The following is a 21,758-nucleotide window of genomic DNA, read 5'->3' on the forward strand; positions in this document are numbered from 1 at the left end:
CGATCTCATTTCTTAGAGATAGTTACAGTGTTTGTAAGGAAGAAGGTAAGTAAATTTTGATTATGTTAGAAGGTAAGTAAATTTTGATTATGTTAGTTTTTTTTATATAAAATTCATACCTGAGTTTATTTTATAAGTAAATTTCAATTATGTTAATTAGTTGCACAAAATTTTCATGAGTTTATTTTTACGCGTATTTAATTATACTAGTTCTATCTTTAATATACTTGCATCTATTTTTGGGTTAAGAAATGTTCTAATCCCCTCGGTTAAATTTTCAGCATTTATTTCTATTTAAAAATAAAATTATATATATTTTTAATACAAAAATTGTGTCGCATGAGTTTATTTTTACGTTACATTTTTTATGAAAATATGAGTAAAGATGAGATTTTCACGATATTATTTTAAATTACATAAATTATAATAAGATGATTTTAAAACCCCTTATGGCAACGAAAGTTCAAAGTTACAGATGCTCGGTACCGCAGCTTAAAATTTATACGGATCAGAGTGCACCTACACTGTTTACAGAGTGGTTATTTATGTTAGTGGATTTCTCCTGAGTGCACACTTGGTTCCGGACCAGGACTTAATAAGGAAAATCTCACTTAAAGTTTACGTACGTTGATTTAGTTTGGTCGGCCAGCCAGTTAAGTCCAGTCTTCGGACCGCACAACCCAGTCATGGGGGTAAACATGACTTACGGCAAACAGGCCTAAGGGTGATTTTTACAATATATGTTTATACATATTTAATTACGTGTACAAAGTTATTGATGATTTGAAAAAAAAGTACAAGTTTACATGAAAATGATCATTTTAGTGCTTAAATAACGATCTAAAGAAAACGTATAAAGAAAAGTATATGTATATTTATCATTAAATATTTATACAGTTTTAAAGTTAAAAGTTTAATTTAACAGTTATAGTATATGATTATAAAATTTTACTGTTATAGTTGATGGTAAAAGTTTTATGTAAAAATTTTTAAATTTATATTTATTCTACAGACAGTTTTGAAGTTATAATGTTAAATATTGTTTTACGAAATTTTTAAAAAACTCATTTTTGCCGCACATTAATAATAATCTTATTTACTTACTGAGCGTCATCTCACTCCAATCATATTTTTATTTCAGATAACTCTGAAGAGCATGTTGGAAATCAGGCTTAGCAAGCATGCGGGTGGGGATAGAAAAATAAAGATTGTTTAGAAATATTAATATAATGCCAGATATTTATGCTTATGTAATTTTTTTTCTTTTGAAATAAATGATTGTAATATGGATAATTAGTGCTCTCGTTTAATAATAATTGAGTTTATTTGCTTCCGCTATAAATCAATGGTAAAAAGTTAATATCCCAGGCCCCTCGGAGTTGGGGTGTTACATACAGTATGGTAGGCGTAGACTTAAAATAACTTGGAATAAGATGATGAGTAAGGATTTGAAAGTTTATAATTTATCAAAAGAAATTGTCAATGATCACATAAGTTGACGGAAAATGATTCATTTAACCGACCTTATCTAGTGTGACTTAAGGTTTGGTTTTGTTATTGGCATTGTTGTATCAATTTACAATCTCCTGTAAAAAAATATTTACTACACAAACACATTTTATGTGTCGATTCATTAAATTTCGTGACTTTGATATTTTTTTTGAATTTTCTTTTTAATGGTTACGAGTTTATATCAACAAGGGCTTCATATTCATGCTATATGTTAGATTCGCGAAGCTTTTGCAACTAATAACACGTTAATGTCATTATTAAATGTCATGATTATTTTTTTCTTTTTGGAGGTTAGGTTTAAGGCATATTCCCAATATTTTTCTTTTGTGTGTTATTTATAGGGATTCCAACCTAATAAATTTGGTATTTTTTATAGATAATTGTTTCAATAATATTTTTCCTTGTCATATAAAAAAAAGCAATAAGGATATGGTAAGTGAGTTGTTTTTGTTTTTCATATAAAAAGTACGCAATAAGGTTTTTTTTTTTTTTTTTTCTCACACCACTTTTGGCCATATTCATTGTTTAATTTATAGTGCGTTTTTAATTAGGATTCTTTATCATAATAATTAAGTATGACAGAGCTTTTGGTTGGCATTTAAATTTTATAATATTTAATAAATATCAGGTTTCACTGATTTTGTTTTGTTATGTAAAAATCAACTTCAATAACTGTGTAGCAAATTGTCTAGAAGGCCCAGAGATGGAAAGCATGGACGGACCACCCCAGAATGAAGCCCACCAATAACGGCAGGCCCAAAATTCTAAATTGTCTAAATGGGCCAAAATGAAAAAACCCAAGGAGAACCCTAAATGGAGCCCAACAATAGTCAAGGCTTAATCCTTCCAGTACAATTGACATTTCTCCTCCACAGACTTGATGATGGATGGAGATTTACACTACGTGTTTATATTTGGTACATACGCATGCAATAAGTCGTGCGAAATGACATTAAATTTGTCACTTCAATTTTTACTATTCTTGGTTTAAATTTTTACTAGATTATATCCTTATCCGCTTAATTTCTCAAATCAAATAGTTAAAAATTATTTTAAAAAAATATTTTTTGTGGTATTTAAAACCAGGGATTAATTTAATTCAAAAGAATCATTTTTTTTTTATTCTTCATTTAAATTTTTATTAGATTATATTCTTATCCATTTCATTTCTCAAATCAAACGCGACGTGGTTAAAAATTATAAAAAAATTGTTTTTATGGTACTTAGAATTAGGGATTAATTTAATTCAAAAGATATATATATACATGGGAAGAGAGAGAGAGAGAGAGAGAGAGAGAGAGCATATCGATACTTTTATTTTAAGAAATACTTGCAAAGAACGGTTTTTTCATATAAGATTTGCATCACATGCAGCAATCATAAAATGTCATTTTAGCATCACAAAATGCCCCTTCTTTAGTCCATCTAGTAATAAAGTTTTGGGTTAATATTTTCAGGTACTTTTGACATAAAATTTGTACATAAAATTTGTATTTTACACATTATCAATAAATGAAAAATATATCAAATTCATACATAAGATTTTTATTTTACACATTATCAATATATAATTTTTAAAAATTTTTAATCATATAAAAAAAAAACTTTCATTTTAAATAAATTAATATAGAAGAAAAATACAATAATATACCTCAAATATATCATTTACCATAAATCCAAATGAGACTAGAGCCCAGCATTAATGAGGGCAATTACCACCTAAGTCAACTGCTCAGGCAGAGCAATTGACGCCAGCTCCATGATGACTAGAGCAATCTACGCCAACGTTATAACAATTGGAGTGATTCACGTTTGTGCCATAATTCACTAATATATGACACATCACCCTTGGGTCAAACTCCATCACTATAAATGGGGATTCAGAGAAGAGGCTAAGGTATCTCATTCTAAACTCTACTTTACTGTTGCATAAAAAACCTCTTAAGTCAATCCCTGACTTAGGCATCGGAGCGATCCCCCGGAGTACACCCCGGGTCCTCCAAGCCTTACTTATTTATCTCTTTTCAGGTGGTCGTGATCAGGGATCGTGAAGGTGGTTCAATTTTTGGCTGCAACAGTTGGCGCCGTCTGTGGGAACTTCTTGAGAGGTTTTCTCTTTCAATCCTTGATCATGACTACATCAGATAATTAAAGGTCGATGCATTGGCTCAATTAAGATCGTCCAAAATACCACCGTCCGACACCTAGACGTACTCGATGCCGTCTGATCCATCGCCAATTGGGATCCTACCTAGTGCAAACTCTTCATTCACGGAATTGGATCGGACACTACCATCAAGAACCTCCACAATCTCTTCTCCACCTATGGTGACCTCGAAGAAGCCATCGCGATCCTTGGCAAGGTCACCGGGAAAAGTAAAGGGTACGGGTTTAATTCGTTCAAGCACATCAATGATGCTATACTCGCATTGAAAAAGCCAAGTAATAAAATTGACGGACGAATAACCGGAACCCAGCTTGCGATATTGGGAAATTCCGGATCTAATACGAATCCGACTACAATTGATGTTTCTATGCACAAGATTTATGTAGCCAACGTGCCTATTCTCAAGGTATGATTTTTTCTCCATCATATAATAATAATTTAAAAAAAAATAAAATAAATAGATGTCATAGTTTCAATGCTCGAAGATCTCTGCCTTAATGACTAATAATAATAGGATGTTCAAGATATTTAATTGATTGAACAGTGACCTATGTACTAAATGCATAGTGGGGTCATGACAGCTACACTGCCAGTCAAATAAACAAAGCCAAACTTTAAAATTCGAATGGGTTAGCCGAATGTACCATGGGGTCAACAATAATGACTCTTACACATTCATGTGCACTGAATAGTGCTCTAAATAGTGAATTTGAAATTACAATTGAAAATTTGAGTTGAAATTGTAATGCACACTGAAATTGCATAATTGTAGCAACTGCAATTGGAAAAACCTCAAACAGAAAAATCAAGCTCCTTAGTGACATTTGATCGAGCACCTGGAGCCCAATCAGCTGAACAATCCACACCATAATCAAAACAAACAGTAACAAAATCATCGTCGTCAATGGTAGACATCTCGCAGATCTCAATCTCAAACTTCAATCTACCATTGCACTCACAACCCCATCCAACATGGGACTCACAAATCAACTGGGATACAATTGATCAATCTGAGTTTATAGACCCTACATATGACACAGACAACACAAAAATAGTCTGCGAAATCTATAACATTGCATGCTTACTTGCAGTTCCCTTTGCCATAAATGATCAAACACTTGGTGCATACACATCCAAACCCTTTGAAACAAATCCATCTCGAACCGATTAAGAATCCTAACTGATATTGAAAATACCATAACTCACATCTTTAACCCCAATGAAATCAAAACTGCAAGAACCTGTCGAATTGAACAACCATCCCAGCATCATAAATTATCAAAATGTTACTGAAAATATAACCCAAAAAATGAGCACAGCTCATTAGGCAAGGAAGAATCGGCTCAACTGATGAGCAATGCTCGTGAGGCCAGAAGACTGCCCAAAAAATGAGCACGACTCATTAGGCAAAGAAGAATCAGCCCAACTGACGAGCAACGCTCGTGAGGCCAGAAGACTGCCCAAAAAATGAGCACGACTCATTAGGCAAAGAACAATCAGCCCAACTGACGAGCAACGCTCGTGAGGCTAGAAGACTGCCCAAAAAATGAGCATGACTCATTAGGCAAAGAAGAATCAGCCTAACTAACGAGCAACGTTCGTGAGACCAGAAGACTGTCCAAAAAATGAGCACGACTCATTAGGCAAAGAACAATCAGCCCAACTGACGAGCAACGCTCGTGAGGCTAGAAGACTGCCCAAAAAATGAGCACGACTCATTAGGCAAAGAACAATCAGCCCAACTGACGAGCAACGCTCGTGAGGCTAGAAGACTGCCCAAAAAATGAGCACATCTCATTAGGCAAAGAAGAATCGGCCCAACTGACGAGCAACGCTCATGAGGCCAGAAGACTGCCCAAAAAATGAACACAACTCATTAGGTAAAGAAGAATCGGCCCAACTGACGAGCAACGCTTGTGAGGCCTAAAAACAGCCCAAAATATGAGCATAGCTCATTAGGCCAGAAATGACAAAAAAGAAGAGCACGACTCATGAAACCACAAGCAGCCCAAAATGCCTCAAGAAGAGCTGCTCGACAAAAAAAAAAATAAAAAAAAAAAAAACAATTTTCGAACTTTGGAAGCTAGCTTCAAAAATTCGAAACTGATGAGGGGACAACTGATATACCTCAAATATATCACTTACCATAAATCCAAAGGAGACTAGAGCCCAGCATTAATGAGGGCAATTACCACCTAAGTCAACTGCTCAGGCAGAGCAATTGACGCCAGCTCCATGATGACTAGAGCAATCTACGCCAACGTTATAACAATTGAAGCGATTCATGTTTGTGCCATAATTCACTAATATATGACACATCACCCTTGGGTCAAACTCCATCACTATAAATGGGGATTCAGAGAAGAGGCTAAGGTATCTCATTCTAAACTCTACTTTACTGTTGCATAAAAAACCTCTCAAGTCAATCCCTGACTTAGGCATCGGAGCGATCCCCCGGAGTACACCCCGGGTCCTCCAAGCCTTACTTATTTATCTCTTTTCAGGTGGTCGTGATCAGGGATCGTGAAGGTGGTTCAATTTTTGGCTGCAACAACTTGCAAAGAACGGTTTTTTCATATAAGATTTGCATCACATGCAGCAATCATAAAATGTCATTTTAGCATCACAAAATGCCCCTTCTTTAGTCCATCTAGTAATAAAGTTTTGGGTTAATATTTTCAAGTACTTTTGACATAAAATTTGTACATAAAATTTGTATTTTACACATTATCAATAAATGAAAAATATATCAAATTCATACATAAGATTTTTATTTTACACATTATCAATATATAATTTTTTAAAATTTTTAATCATATAAAAAAAAAACTTTCATTTTAAATAAATTAATATAGAAGAAAAATACAATAAAAAATGAGTTTCCTCTCATTTTTCCTTTCCTTTTATTTTTTCAAGTAAAATCCTTGATCCAAACGAACCATAAACGACCGCCATTTTTTTAACATTATCATGCAAATACTCTTTAGATCATCTAAAAACATTTATTATTTGTTTTTTATTTTTTTCATATTCTTTCTATGTGCCTACAACCTTAGATAGTCAAGCTCGTTAAGATTGTCCAGTTATATTTTCTCTATATACGCTCCCACTACTCCATCCAATTACTTGTATGCGACACTTTGCTAGTCGTGAAACATAATTCCCCTACTCGGCAAAGATTGCATTATTATTATTATTATTATTGTGCTACATTCATGCATTAATTGCAGTGGATTATTAAAGGAGGAGATGGTTGTGTCGTTTAAGTCAATTTGCGAATCAAGCACACAAGTCAAAAAAGTTGATTTAGTATTCGAACTCGATATCACACTTTATTTGGAATCATTAGATTTTGAGCTTCAAATTTAAATTTGGTCGGATTTGGATAAAACTAAACACAATTTTACATTACATTAGTACAGATTGATATAATATAGATTAAACATGTGAATATTTTTCATTGGTTTATAACAGAGTTACTTAGTATTAGTTACATTCAAACTCTGTATAAATACAGAGCATTTATTTGTAATCAATATATTGAAGAATGCAGTTTTAATTCTTTTCTTTAGTCTGCTTTCTGTTTCATGGTATTAGAGCAAATTCTTGATACTCTGTTTCATGCTTCTGTTTCTACATCCAGCATGGATAATATTCCAAGCTGTTATCACCTTCAAAATGGTGATTCGCCAAGAACAATTCTGGTGTCAAACATCCTCACTGGGGACAATGATCATACATGGAGCAGGTCCATGATTATTGCGTTCAAAGCAAAGAACAAAATTGGTTTCGTGAATGGATCGATTTTTCAATCGAGCTTTTCAGATGAATCGTATGAATATCCTGGGAAAGATGCAACAATATGGTGTCTTCTTGGCTGATCAACTCTGTTTCGAAAGAGATTGGGTGTAGCATAATATGTGCAAAAACAGCGAGAGATATGTGGCTGGATTTAAAGAATCGATTTACTTAAGGTAATGGTCCAAGAATCTATCAATTGCAAGAAGATTTATCAGATTTGGTTCAAGCAGATTTGTCTATGCGAGAATACTATACAAGATCCAAGTCTTTGAGGGATGAATTGTTAGATTATAATAAGATTCCTACATGTTCATGTGGAGCCTTACAAAAGTGCAATTGCGGTGCAATAAATGTATTTTTGAGTTATCAAGATCGACAACATGTAATACAGTTTTTGATGGGTTTATAAATGACTATTTTTCTCATATCAGAGGACAAATTCTAATGCTAGATCTGTTGCCAGACATAAATAAAGTTTTTTCTTTGATGATGCAAGAAGAAAAACAAAGGGAAATTAGCAAGAACAATACGGTTGAAACTGTTGCATTCATGAGCAAAAGGCAAGATACAAACTCAGATATAAAGAAATTCAATTCTGGAAAACAGCAAACAAGAAGAGAAAAATTGTATTGCACTCACTGTGGCATGAATAATCATATGGTGGATAAATGTTATAGAATTCATGGTTATCCCCCTGGACTATTACAAATTGATATAATATAGATTAAACATGTGGATATTTTTCATTGGTTTATAACAGAGTTAGTTAGTATTAGTTACATTCAACTCTGTATAAATACAAAACATTCATTTGTAGTCGATATATTGAAGAATGCAGTTTTAATGCTTTTCTTTAGTTTGCTTTCTGTTTCATACATTTTATTCAAATTCACATAAATTTAAATCCAAAACCTCTCCCAAATATAAGGTTAATATTTTCAAACGTACTTACTCACCTTTTGATCTATTAGGTCCTTTAATCCTCTAGTATTACAGGAGTTAGAGCACTAAACATAAATGCTTAATTAAGAATGAACATATATATATATATATATATATATATATATATTTGTTTTTTTGGATTACAAGCCACGATTGGCAACACACTTGCAATATATTCTACATACTATATATAACAAGCTTCATCAAATATTGACAAACAACACAAACGAATATGCATACAGTACTAAAAATAAACCGCCAACTGAAACATGAATCACACGGGATTTGATAATCAATAAGGGATTTCTCAATAGCTAACCCTTACGACAATTTATTTCATAATAGCTAGGTTTTGAGTGTAATTTAAACAATAAAAATTTACGAAACATGTTCCTTTTAGTACATATGAAACAAGGAGGAAATTGAAATAAAGTTCGAAAAGATACCGGACCTTAGTCACGATAACTAGAAGTTGGTTTTACTACTAAACTGTGCAACCCTTAATGTCAAATGTACAAAATATATGAATTTGGTTGAATCACTAATGCCTCGATAAATAATTTATGACTAATTAAGGGTAAAACTAAAGTTAAGAATCAAAAAGAAGGGTAAATTTGCATTTGGCTGAGGATGTGCTCGAAGTTATCGGTGGATTGCTCAATGGGGTGCGAGTGCATGCCTTCATAAGTCGTCACCACAACTCCTTCGTCTTTCGATAAACGCTGAACTTGCTTCTTCACATTGCACCCTTGGTGTGTACACCTGTAATAGCTTCTGCATATTGATTGCATTACACAAGAAAGAGACGAGTTAGATTTTTACGCCAACACAAATAAAATAAAATAATTGCAAAATTTGACCAGTACATTGAAAAAATAGTTGTTTAATCCATGGTTGAATTCCAAACAAATTCTAGAAGAGGAGTTAGATATCAGTATGTCATTTATTTTGTCGATTTTCAGAATAAATTAACACTTTTGTGGGCTTTGAAAATGAATAAAGCAATTAATATATAAATAAATAAATGTATATATATATATATATATATATATATATAATAATGAACTATTTACAGAGCAATCATTTTATAGTAATGGATTCCTTCACGTACTTCAGTAGGTTATAATTCACACATGCGCGCTTATTATGATATCATGCATTAGATCATCTCAATGTGCATGACCATCATGTTAGTCATTTTACATCTCTCTCTCTCTCTCTCTCTCTCTCTCTCTCTCTCTCATATCTATATTTAAAATGATAATATATATTAATAATTATAATAATTTTCATAAATTATACTTTTCTACTTTTTAATTATAATAAACTATTTATATTGATCTTTAATTTGCTTTTGAAAAATTGTATACTAGTTGATGATGTTGTATAAAAGCATTCATTTCATTAATTATATAACTTGTATTTAAAATGGCAATGTATATAATAGCTATAATAATTTTTGTGAATTATGCACACATTTCTCGTACTTTAATATTTTTTAATTACATTAATAAGCTATATATAATGATATTTGATAAGCTATATATATATATATATATATATCACTGTAATTAATTGGTTGAAAAAAGAAATAACTAATTAATTTCAAAAGTTGTCACCAAATTAAGATCACAATTTTTTTTCAAGAGAATAGTCATTCTTCCTAAAATATATTAATTAATTGCAAAATTCATTTTAATTAGGAGAATGAAGAGAATAAACCTAAATCAGATATAACATAAGTAAGGTATAATCGAGTTGAGTGGAGATGTTCAGTTCTATGTAAATATGCAGTTTTTTAATTTAATTAAATTAAGCAAATAACTATAAATTATATGTAATTAAGTAAAAAAATACCTAGCAAATTTGTTGTTCTTCACAGCCTTTTGGCCATATTTCCTCCATCTGTACCCATCATCCAGAATGTCCACTTGGCTCCTCGTCTGAAACGCATATCTGGGCTGTCTGATCTTCTTCCCACTCTGATCCCCAGCCTTCTTCATCTTATTACAGCCGCTTGATCTCATCTCCTCCTCCGAACCAGCTCTGGCTTCAGCGGCAGGCGCCTCCACCTGATCCGCCCCACTCGAGAGCCCCAACAAGCTGAACCCATTTGTTTTCTCGCCGCTCCCGTGGCGAAACTGATCGTCGCCGTCGGAAAAGGCGTGCGAAGTACCGTAACTTCCCACCGTGTTCAGCGACAAAATCGCCGACGGATCCCCCGCCGCCGGCGTCCCCGGCGACGGCGATGTCGAAGCAGAAGAAGAACACGGAAAGAGAATTGGGTAGTTTATCATCTCCATGATGGCTATGCTTAATTTCTAGATCGAGAGAAAAAGGGGGAGATGGATACGGTTGAATTAATTCATCAACTCCGGCTATATAAGACTGAGAAGGCGCATTAATTATTAATTATTATATGTAGAAACTAAAGGCAGTGATTAAATAAATAAAGGGGTTAATTTGGAAATGCAAGTTGAACAGTAGCGGCGGGCGGCGGCGCTGAGGCGAGAGGCTCTTTTCTCTTAATCCATCCTAAATATGCTTTCCTTAATTAAAGTCGTGAACGGCACGTAAACTACTGCTAGGATATATAAATTGTATGTTGGCTGCTGTGGGGTAGCAATTATCAGTTCACGTGATGGAAGCTTGGGACGTATAGGTCAAGTCAAAAATGGTATCTTGAAAGCTAGAGTTTTTTCCAGTTTTATATAAAATAATACTCTGATTGGAAAAAATTTTCTCAAAATAATGCTCACGTAATCTCGCAGTTTTATGCTGCGAGATTTAAACTCATGAGCCGCTCTGCTTTCAACGCGTGGTAACGAGAGAAACAGCGAGCAGGTGACGCGTGGCGACGCTGGATCAAATCTTGTAGCTTGGAGCTGCGAGATTTCATGAGAGCATCCAACTGGAACGTGACGCGTGGTGGAAATCTCACAGAATTAAGCTGCGAGATTTACCCTTGAAATCCATTCGCGTTGTGACACGTGGTAAATCTCACAGGACTAAGCTGCGAGATTTGCTCAGCCTGCTCATAATAAAAAATAAAGCCTGCTCATAATAAAAAATAAACGCTAAAGTAATATATACAAAAACTTAACCCGAGTTTTGTCAATAATAATGATACAATTTTTTTAAGGAATACTATATAATATATATATATATATATATTAATTTCTCAATATAATATATGAATTATTTTAAGGTATTCTTTAAAAATTAATGGTGCCTAATCAATTTAAGATTAAGAGTTTAAGTTATTGGACTATTTTCCTGTTTAAAGTGTAGTAGTCAAAACATTTTTCTTATTTATTATTTCTATTTAAAATTTTTCAATTTTCAAGGACATAAAACTTGTGTCATGTGTGAAATGAATAAGCAAGCTCTTCTAGACTATGTTCAAATGGAACAACATTGTACCACTGTTGTACTGATTTATAATTAATTAAAAAATGTTACCTAATTAAGTCAAGTTCAAAAATTATTTTATTAGGGAATTATATTGGGATTGATAAAAAATAATCAATTATTATATGCATGTGGACTATTGTGTAAAAACAATTTTAATAGAAATTCAATTTATAACCCCCGAGTCATCAAGAATGGGACTGTTAAAAAATATTTGAAAATCGATTTTAAATATAATTAAAGCGTGACATAATAATTTCTTGCATGTAGTGGTAAATCAAGTAAGAAATTTTTTAACGATGGAGGGGAAGAGAACATTATTATGAGACCCAACAAAACAAAGTACTAATCTATTGGAATTTAACTGAGAAATGATTAAAATTATACGAAAATTACCTTAGGGTACTATCATATGGGTAGGTAGATTATTCTTATTTAATTTATTATTTTGAGATAAGGAATAAAATTGTTTCATTAAAAAGTTATATATTAAAACTCGATTACAGTTAAATACAATAAATAGTCTTAAACACCTATGACACTAGTTTCCACGCACACTTAAATGTCTAATTTGTTTTCATAGTCTTGGAAAATTATACGAAAATTAGTTTAAAAAAAATTCAAGCTATTTTTTTTTAATACACAAGTAATCTTACTTTGACTGCCTACGACACTAAATACACCACGAAGAGTAAAATCCATTAACCCAATACCATACAAATTTTAGCGATACGAATTTTGTAGTAAAAGACAATTCAATTTAAGAAATTAACTTAACTAGGTATGCAAATTTTAGCGATACGAATTATGTGTCATTTTTTATATTTGGCAATATTGAATTCTTTAGAGATACGAATTATTAAATGATATATACAAAAGAATAAAAATAATAATCAATTATATACAAATGAAATCAAAACAATCAATGATATACATACAAATAAAATGCAATTAAAATAATGCTAAACTACTCCGTGCAGCAGCGAGGTCGTCTCCGGGGTTGTGGTGGCTGCCGTCTGCGTTTACCCTCTCCCTGCTGGTCAGCATCATCAGGTGTCCTGTCCCGTCGTCCTGGATGTGGATCCTCTCCCCCAAGAGGTGCTGCATAATCATCATCATCCATGTGGAGCACACGCGTTGAGAAATGATACGATGTCTCAGGACGAGAACGAGGCAACATAGGGGGTGCATCGACCTTAACCCCATCGAAAAGATCGTCTAATAAAAATGACATCGATGGGGTAGCAGCAGAGTTAGATGTGGCATCAGTCGGTCTGCTCGACGGTTCGGCAATATCAGCTGCAATGGAAGGCGCATAAGGCGCTGACGGGCCGAAAAAGTACTCGGCCTGTACGACCGGTGGGGAGGACATGGGAGTCCCTAGACTACTAGAGGAGGCATGTCGTCCTCCTCGTACTGGAGCTGCTCAACCTCCTCGTATTGGTACATCAGGTCGACCTCCTCGTTCTGGAATCCGTCGACCGTCCTCGTGGACGAGGTCTAGTGCAGCACTCATCAATCGGTGGATCGTAGGATCCGACGAGATCTGGTCTGCCTCAATGACTATGTCAGCCTACAGGATATAAACATATTTTATTAACGCATTCAAATCGGAACGTATATATTATAAAATGAGTTGTGGCATTAGTCTTCTTACGAGGCTCAAATATACAGCAGCGCTCCTGTTGACGAAGCGGCATGTGATAGACCTATATCAAGTGAAGTATGGGTCATCTAGATGCATCGGACCATGCTCCGCCACTCCTCGTATGATATAGTCTCGTCGATGCTCCCATGCAGTGACAAATATCGCGTGCGTACTGGACCAATCTGTGACCCCTCGATCGTGCCCATCCATGCCGTGGAGATCGTCCCCAACAATATCTACCTACGAAGTCATAAATGGGGCGAGAATGACCTGTCCAAACCCGAATTGTCGCATGACTCGATCGGGGAGATACCACTCAATAATATGAAAGCATATGAGTGGCACTCGAGCTACCCACAAGTCCCTCCCGTCTACATAGTCAGGCGGCAGGTCGGCTAAAATCTCTTCCGTGTAGGGCATCCATAAAAACTGCACTTAGACAAAACCAAAAGATAAGCGGACTATAAACAACTGAAAGAAAGAAAGAATATGTGAAGCGCTCCCGGTGCATGCTAACGGTGCATGTCCAACTCGAACCTATACCAAGACAATGTGTGAAGCGCAACCATCGATGCCCTTAAGTCGTCCCTCCATCTATATAAGATGAAACGTAAGTTCCCAAATGCAAGACTATTATGTATTACGAATTAGTATTCGTAATAGTTATAGAGTGAATGAGGAGGGATAGATAAAATTTGTACTAACCAGTATGCGAGTAGGAGAGGATCAACCGGACGACCGTCCTGACCCCTCTCAATCTGCAGGAAACCTTGCCGCATAGGCGAGAATGAAGGAAATCTCTCATAACCCCAAACCTGGAGTAAGCGAAGGGGGCCCGCAATCTGTGTCTTCGAGTGGTGCGTAGCGCGACACATCTCCCTGTACAACCACGCCAAAGTGGCGGACCCCCAACTGTACGAGTGACACGCTCCGAAGTCCTCAAGGAGTGGAAGGAACATCAGATGCGCATAATTGCCGGAAACATTAGAGAAGATCACCCCATAAATCAAACGCAACAAGTGGGCTCATGCGTGGCATGCTATCGTCTGAAAATCTGCATCTGTCGGGAGCTCACAAGATGCATTCCCCTCGAGGAACCGCATACGGATGGGTGCACCAAGCAACTCGCTGTTAGGAGAAACGACGCCTAACAAACGCTCGCACATAGTACGCAGGGCGAGTCGACCTTGACGGTCTGTAGGTCCCTCCACTGGTCCGGTAGTGCGACTAGTGACGGCTCGCCCATAAATCGGCAACCCAAACAAAACAGCTACGTCTTGTAATGTGACGGTGGCCTCGCCATGAGGTAGGTGGAATGTGTGCGTCTCGGGTCTCCATCGCTCCACCAATGCTGTGACGAGATGTCAATCAAGCTAGATATGAGCAATCCGATATATGCCATAAAACCTCACATCGCGTATTAGTTGGACGATGCGGGGGTCTGCCTCTAACCAACGCTCCGCAAACTATGTGCCCCCTCGGCAGAACAGGGGCTCCGCATGCCCATCAGCCCACGCTCGGCTAGCCCTGTGATGATCGCCCATTGTCAAGACGCTCAGATTAGACGGCCCTAGATCAATCCTGTAAAATGCATTGTCGCATCAGAATAGTTATACACAAAAAAAGAAGGGTGTGAATGAGTCTCAAACTGCACACGACATCAATGCGACGGTCCAGCTGCATCGCCCAAGTGGGTCCTTCTCGGACACCTTGTGCGATTATGTCCTTCTTGATGACATATACTGCACGTGCTCCTCTTCCTACCTTCCCTAGCGTCCATCTCATTGTGTATACGGGAGCTCCTAGGACGACCTTTATGTCGAGCATACACTGGATTTGCCTGTATAGTCGGCAACGATGATGCTAGCCAGTACGCCTCGTGCATAATCGACTGAAAATCCACCGCATATGTCGCATAATGTTCGGCGGTGCTCCAACAAGGCTCAACGTACTGCATGGCGTTCAGTTGTGTCTCCGCACATGCAGCGAGAAGGTGGGAGCGTGGAAAGTGCAACGCTTGCCACTTCCCACACGAGCAGACGTGCAAATCCTGAATGCACAGGGTTTGCACATTGTTTTCTTTATGAGGTCCCAACTGCGCAGTCATGATGCTTAAAGTACCTCTAGACCGGTTGAACGTCGTCATGCGATGTCCAGTCTCCTTCAAATTCCTTCTTTCCATCGCAAGTAATATATGAGGAGTTAATGCATTTCCTCCTAATATTGCATTACGAGTAGCCTCCCGTCGGCTGTTGAAATAATGTGCAACGCGCTAAAATGTCAGTTGCACAAGGACAGTGATTGAGAGGCTATGAGCGCCCTTAAGGACGACATTGAAACATTCGACGAGGTTTGTCGTCATGTTCCCATACCTTCTGCCACTGTCGTGGCACTGAGTCCACATATGAGGAGAGATCTGATCAAAGAACGTCTTTGCGGGTTCCCCACCCTTATTGAAGATCCTTTCCATTCACATGTTAAACTTTCCTGACCTGATGCTCCCTTCCTGCTCGCTCAGCCATTCGCTTAAGATTGACACTGTGCACTTTCGTGCTGAAGTTGCTTACCACGTGTCAAGGGCAGAATCGGTGGTGCGCACGCGGTGGCTGCCAATCAGGATTGTGAGACACTGCAGCGATGATCCCTGGATGCCTATCTGATATAAGGCAAATGTTGCCCTTGTCGATAATGGAACGAAGACAACATAGAAACCAATTCCATGTGTCCAAACTTTCCTCTTGCACAATAGCGAATGCAAGGAGAAATATTTACCTGTTTGTATCCGGGCACGTCATAACAAGGAGTTTTCCCTTGTACTTACAGTACAAGTGTGTCCCATCTATACATATCGCAGAAGGACAGTGGGGAAAACCCTGAATAGATGCTGCAAATGCCCAAAAGATTGATACAAATGTTACTGTCTGATCGCTGTCTGGTATAGGGTTCAACCTCCACTTGATGACAGTACCAGGATTATAAGCGCACATTGCTTCCATCCACCTAGGCAAAGTTTGATAAGACTTCTCCCAATCACCGAATACTTGGGCAATTGCCTTCTGTTTGCCCAACCAAATCTTCTTATATGAGATGGAATAGCCAAAACGACGATCTATGAATTCTTTCAATGTAGCGATTGAGGTCGACGTATCACCCCTTATCATATTCACAATCTCCCTAACAATAAGGGACGACGTGATTTGGCTATGGTCTTGCGAGAGGAGTTAATTCAAGTATGTGTGTGGACCACCATATTGAGTGATTTCGAAAAATTGATGTTTCTGACGATACATCGCACGCAGTCTCCAACAGCATTCAGAGTTCTTACACCTAACAACCCATAATAGTGGGGTCGACTGCAGGACGTGGAAGTCATGGTGCGTTCAAGCGTGGTATATTCGTACAGCAGCTATCAATTGATCTTTCGACCCGAATAGCGTCCCTTTACTCAGTTCTGATGATTCATCCCAACGAGTTACCCGTATAAGAAGCTCGTCACCATGGGACAAATCTGCAGCATCTACATCAATTACACCATACATAGGAGATTCGTCCATGAAATCTGCCGTATATGTTGCATCATTCGATTCACGGGGGGGTGGGTCGACATCATTGGGGAACTCGTTCGTCCCTTCACCAATTTCCTCCTCGTACGTGTCATCTTGTAAATGAACATCATTCGTGATGTTCATCCCCTCGTCTAATGCGTTGTTCGCTATTGCGAACAACGATCCTGGTTGTTCTGCTGAAACTTCTTCGCAAACACTATGATAATTCGTATCAATAGTAGGTCCTTCGTACGTCTGCGGCTCGAATGACGATTGTGGACATTCGTTCATATCCACAACAGGCATCCCACCAACATCTGGATCTTCTTCCTCTGCTTCAACCACGTGCTCAATAGACGTTCCCGGCTGCCCATCTGCGGCGGCACCCATCTGAGGAATGTTTTCGACATACAATTGCACAGTCAAATATGTCATCCCTACGCAGTGTGCATCCAACACCATGCTCAAACCGTAATCACTAGTTACGGGAACAACCTCATAGAAGATTGTATCATGATGCCCCTTAATCGGGTATCTTGTGGTTACCCGCAATGCATATTGATTTGGATCAATATGCAAGTACTTGTATATCTTCGTATACAATTTAGTTAATTTACACCTATGACCAATTCTAATAAGTTAAACTGACGGAAGACTATAACTAACACCGGTTTGTCCGGTTATAATGTTACCCCCCATGTACAACAATATCAGAACTGGAATACTGCTTGAACTTCCTGCCATTTAGATTGACGCCCGGGAATATAAAAGACCTACGCAAAACAACAATTTTATGTATAAGTGATATGCTAAGTGAATAGTAAACAACAATTATTTTCACTACGTTCATGTGCATGCAATATTCTCTAAATGTTTCACTTGTCACTTTGAAAATATTCTTGCATGCAATTCTGACTTTTCTACGAAAAGTCGTATCAAAATTTCGACAACATGCCGAGTGTAATTTGAACATTTACCCATTTTTACAATGACCCTTAAGCTTTTGCAGACAATATAATAATATAGTTTAAGCATGCGAGAACCTATGATATCTACCAGCATGCAATTCACATTACTGCATCAGCCATACAGGAGGCATTTAAATTTGCGCTTAGAAAAAAAAAAAGACTTCCTAGATATAATATATAATATCCAAAATTACTAAAGAAATTATTCATAATTCTTGAGAGTTACAAAAGATGTGTATTTGTATTCCCCGTTCAGGCACAATTTTATTTTGTACTTCAAAATGTAAAAAATATTGAATTTTTAGATAAATATTTGAAAAGTTGAAAGTGAAAATATGTACTTATAGTGATTTTCTCTAAAATAGTTCTATTTATTTTTTTCTAATCTTGTGTTCGGAAGATTCTTTGAACTTGAATTTAGAATTATACAGATATAATAAATATTATTCAAATTTACATAAATTTAAATTTAATACTTAAAATTTGTGCTTCAAGTGCAAGATAAGAACGAAATCAATCAAATAAAAATATCAATAAAGAATGAAAATGTTGACTTTGTACTCTTTTGTAATCATAATTATGCATGATACACTTACTATTACATTGACCCTACTATCAAAATGACAAAAAATGATATCATTGGTCATATATTTTTTTCATTTATTTCACTATGAAATCATTCTATTTTCACATTGGAAATAAACCAGGTAAATGATAATATTAAATGTAAAAGACATTCAACTCATTGAAGATTTAATAAAAAATAAAAATAAAATTTCTTAGATATTTCAAAAGTTTTATCAACCTCTTCTAAAATTTCAAAGATCATCCCTAAAATTTGTCAAAAAAAAAAAAAAACACACAATTTTTTTTATTTATATTTTATCAAATTTCAAGGGAGATTTATGATTTAAAAACTCAAGCACATTTTTGAAATTTTTGAAATTTCAAGAAAAATCAATACCTTTTTTTACCAAATCTAGACATCAGTGCCCTTTGCCCTAATATTAAATAGTTAAAATAAATGTTATTTTATGTAATTTACTGCAACATCAAAATTAAACAATTAAATTCAACAAGTAAATATAAATATATTACTTTATTTTATGTATTCATCCGTTTCAGAAGAAGCAAATGAGGATCCCGTACAGACATACAATTAAATAGCAATATCTGCACAAATTAGAAAACTGGAAAACAAGGTGCCATTTCTGTAATTATTTAGAAACGTGGAAATGGAAAAAAAATTTATTTTCAAGAACTAAACAGAACCTAAGTGTACAGCAATACCAAGTTCTACAATTCATTATGCACACAAAGTATATACACATACTAACAGAGACACAAACATACATGGCATGGGTAACTGATTTGTGAAGAAAACTTAAGTTTATAAATATAGATATATTCATGGATCTTATGATACTTCATTGCTTTCACTAAAACTGCATGTTAATGAAATTGTTAATTTAGAAAACTAACCTTCCTCTAGATGCAGCAACGAACTCAAATAATCGGAACGAAAATGTGAAACGAATTCAACTCAAAACAGAAAATTTCTCAGTAAGTAAAATAATAAATTCACGTTTTTGCTAAATAAAAAAAAAACCTACCCCATCTTCTCCCTTAAATAGTCTCGCCTTCGCTCGAATGGTTACCTGCCACCTCGAACGGTAACCTGCCACCTCTAATGGTCCTCTCTGCAAGCTCAGCTCGAACGGTCGTCTCTGCAAGCTTTTCTCCTCTACGATAATCTTCTAAGAGCTCGGGAAGATTTTGAGCAGACAAAGCAAATCTCGCTGGATAGTCCTGCGAGATTTACCACGTGTCACAACACGAATGGATTTTAGGCGCAAATCTCACAGCTTGGTCCTGCGAGATTTGCGCCACGCGCCACCTTCCCGTTGGCTGCTCTCTTCAAATCTCACAGCTCCAAGCTACGAGATTTGGTCCAGCGTCGCCACGCGTCACCTTCCCACTGGTTCTCTCGTTGCCACGCGTCGAAGGCAGAGCGGCCCATGAGTTTAAATCTCACAGTATGAAGTTGTGAGATTACGTGAGCATTACTTTGGGAAAATTTTTCCCAATCAGAGTGTTATTTTATATTTTATTTATATTTAATAATAAAACGGGAAAAAACTCTTGAAAGTTATCTATAGAGAGGCACGATAAAGCACAAGTTAAAAATTTTTATTTCGTGAAAAGATTAATACTTATTATGGAAAACATCATATATGGTGTTATTACTGAAAAGATGCAAATCATAGGTCAAATATACGAGCCACGTGTTTTATGTTCATTGACCCATTATACATAGCATTAATTTTTTTGTTATAAGTGAAAAGTTCTGCTTGAATAAAATGGTTTTGGAATATAATTAAGTTTGGAAAGTGTATATATATATACACACACACACACACAAGACACTCACTTGTTTTGAGGATTATTAAGAAAATATGATATTTCCTAAAACTTCAAAAATTTCATTAATTTTTATTGACTTTTTAAAACTGTCAAAAACCTTTCATTAAATATGTCAAAAAGACACAAATCTCCATTTATATTTGTAAGAAAGTTTGTCTCTTTTTGTCTAATAAATTTCAGGAGATACTTTTAAAATTTTTAAAACTTCAAAAAAGATTTTTAAAATTCTTAAAATTTTTGAAATTTTAAGAAATGCTAATATCTTTTTCTTGTTGAATTTTAAGGGAGGTCAATATCTTTTACCCTCATTTATAATAATTTTTTCATACGAAAATATCTATTATCCCCCCCCCCCCCCCACAATATAGAAGAAAACACAGAATAATTAAAATTTTTATATGATTATTTAACTTTAATGCATGAAAAATAATAGGGTCATTTATAGTTAGTATATTTGTCGTTAACCTGAGCTCACTCTGAGATCTTTCGACAAAACACTAATGACTATTTTTAATGACAAAGGTTAATCATGATGGCTGCACACAAATCTTGTGGAAAAAAGACTACCAGATGCAGGAATTCCGGGGGCTGCATGATTAGGTTTGGAAAACATCCATTCAAACTCAAAATTGACGCTCTATTATATTTATATATATATATATATATATATATATATATAATTTTTCAATTTTCAAACGACTATAATAATTTTTTTAACAAAAGTGCATGTGGTCAGTAAGACGACATTGACTAGAGTGCATGCGACAGCGCTGTATGTCTGCCTACAGATCTACGCTTTTGATCGTTCGTTGGTCATATATTACACAATTCCAAATTGTCCTCCTTCCCAATTCCTCGTATAATTAATGTTGGATAATTAGTTTTTTAAATATAAGAGGGCGAATAAACTACAGCCCATGAACTTTTGGTAATTAGAGTTCTAATACTATATTCCATTATCAGTTTACCTAAACACTTAAGCTATTAGGTTGGGATAATAATGTACATCAAATTTTAATAATATATATAATTAAATATTATAAATTAGTTAATTAAAGGTAAATAAGTAAGAAGTTGGTCATAAGAGTGAAAAATTAATTTATTTATAATTAACTGTATTTATCTCTTGCTTGTAAAATAAATTTATAGAAAAAGTTTCAAACATAAAACATTAGTTCATCATTTAGAGTTACACGAGTCGAAAACTAAGAGTAAATTTATAGAGTGAAATGATTAAAGGTGATAATATTATGTATGAGAACACATAATAATTTTTTAATTTGTTGTTTGTTGTTAGTAAAATTGGTCCTATTATTCATATATTTACTTAAAGACAAAAA

The 21,758-nt window shown here is 35.4% G+C and overlaps 1 protein-coding gene across 1 annotated transcript; it reads right to left on the minus strand.

The window, feature by feature from the left end:
* Positions 1 to 8,706: 8,706 nt before the first annotated feature.
* On the minus strand, positions 8,707 to 10,990 carry LOC131144779 (probable WRKY transcription factor 75). The gene is made up of 2 exons (XM_058093635.1): positions 10,280 to 10,990; positions 8,707 to 9,196 (listed from the first exon to the last, which is right to left on the minus strand). Exons 1-2 carry the CDS (start codon positions 10,723 to 10,725, stop codon positions 9,019 to 9,021), a joined length of 624 nt encoding a protein of 207 aa, XP_057949618.1. The 5' UTR covers positions 10,726 to 10,990; the 3' UTR covers positions 8,707 to 9,018.
* Between the last annotated feature and the right edge of the window lie 10,768 nt (positions 10,991 to 21,758).

Source organism: Malania oleifera, chromosome 12, assembly GCF_029873635.1.
Source record: "Malania oleifera isolate guangnan ecotype guangnan chromosome 12, ASM2987363v1, whole genome shotgun sequence".
Lineage (NCBI taxonomy): Eukaryota > Viridiplantae > Streptophyta > Magnoliopsida > Santalales > Ximeniaceae > Malania > Malania oleifera.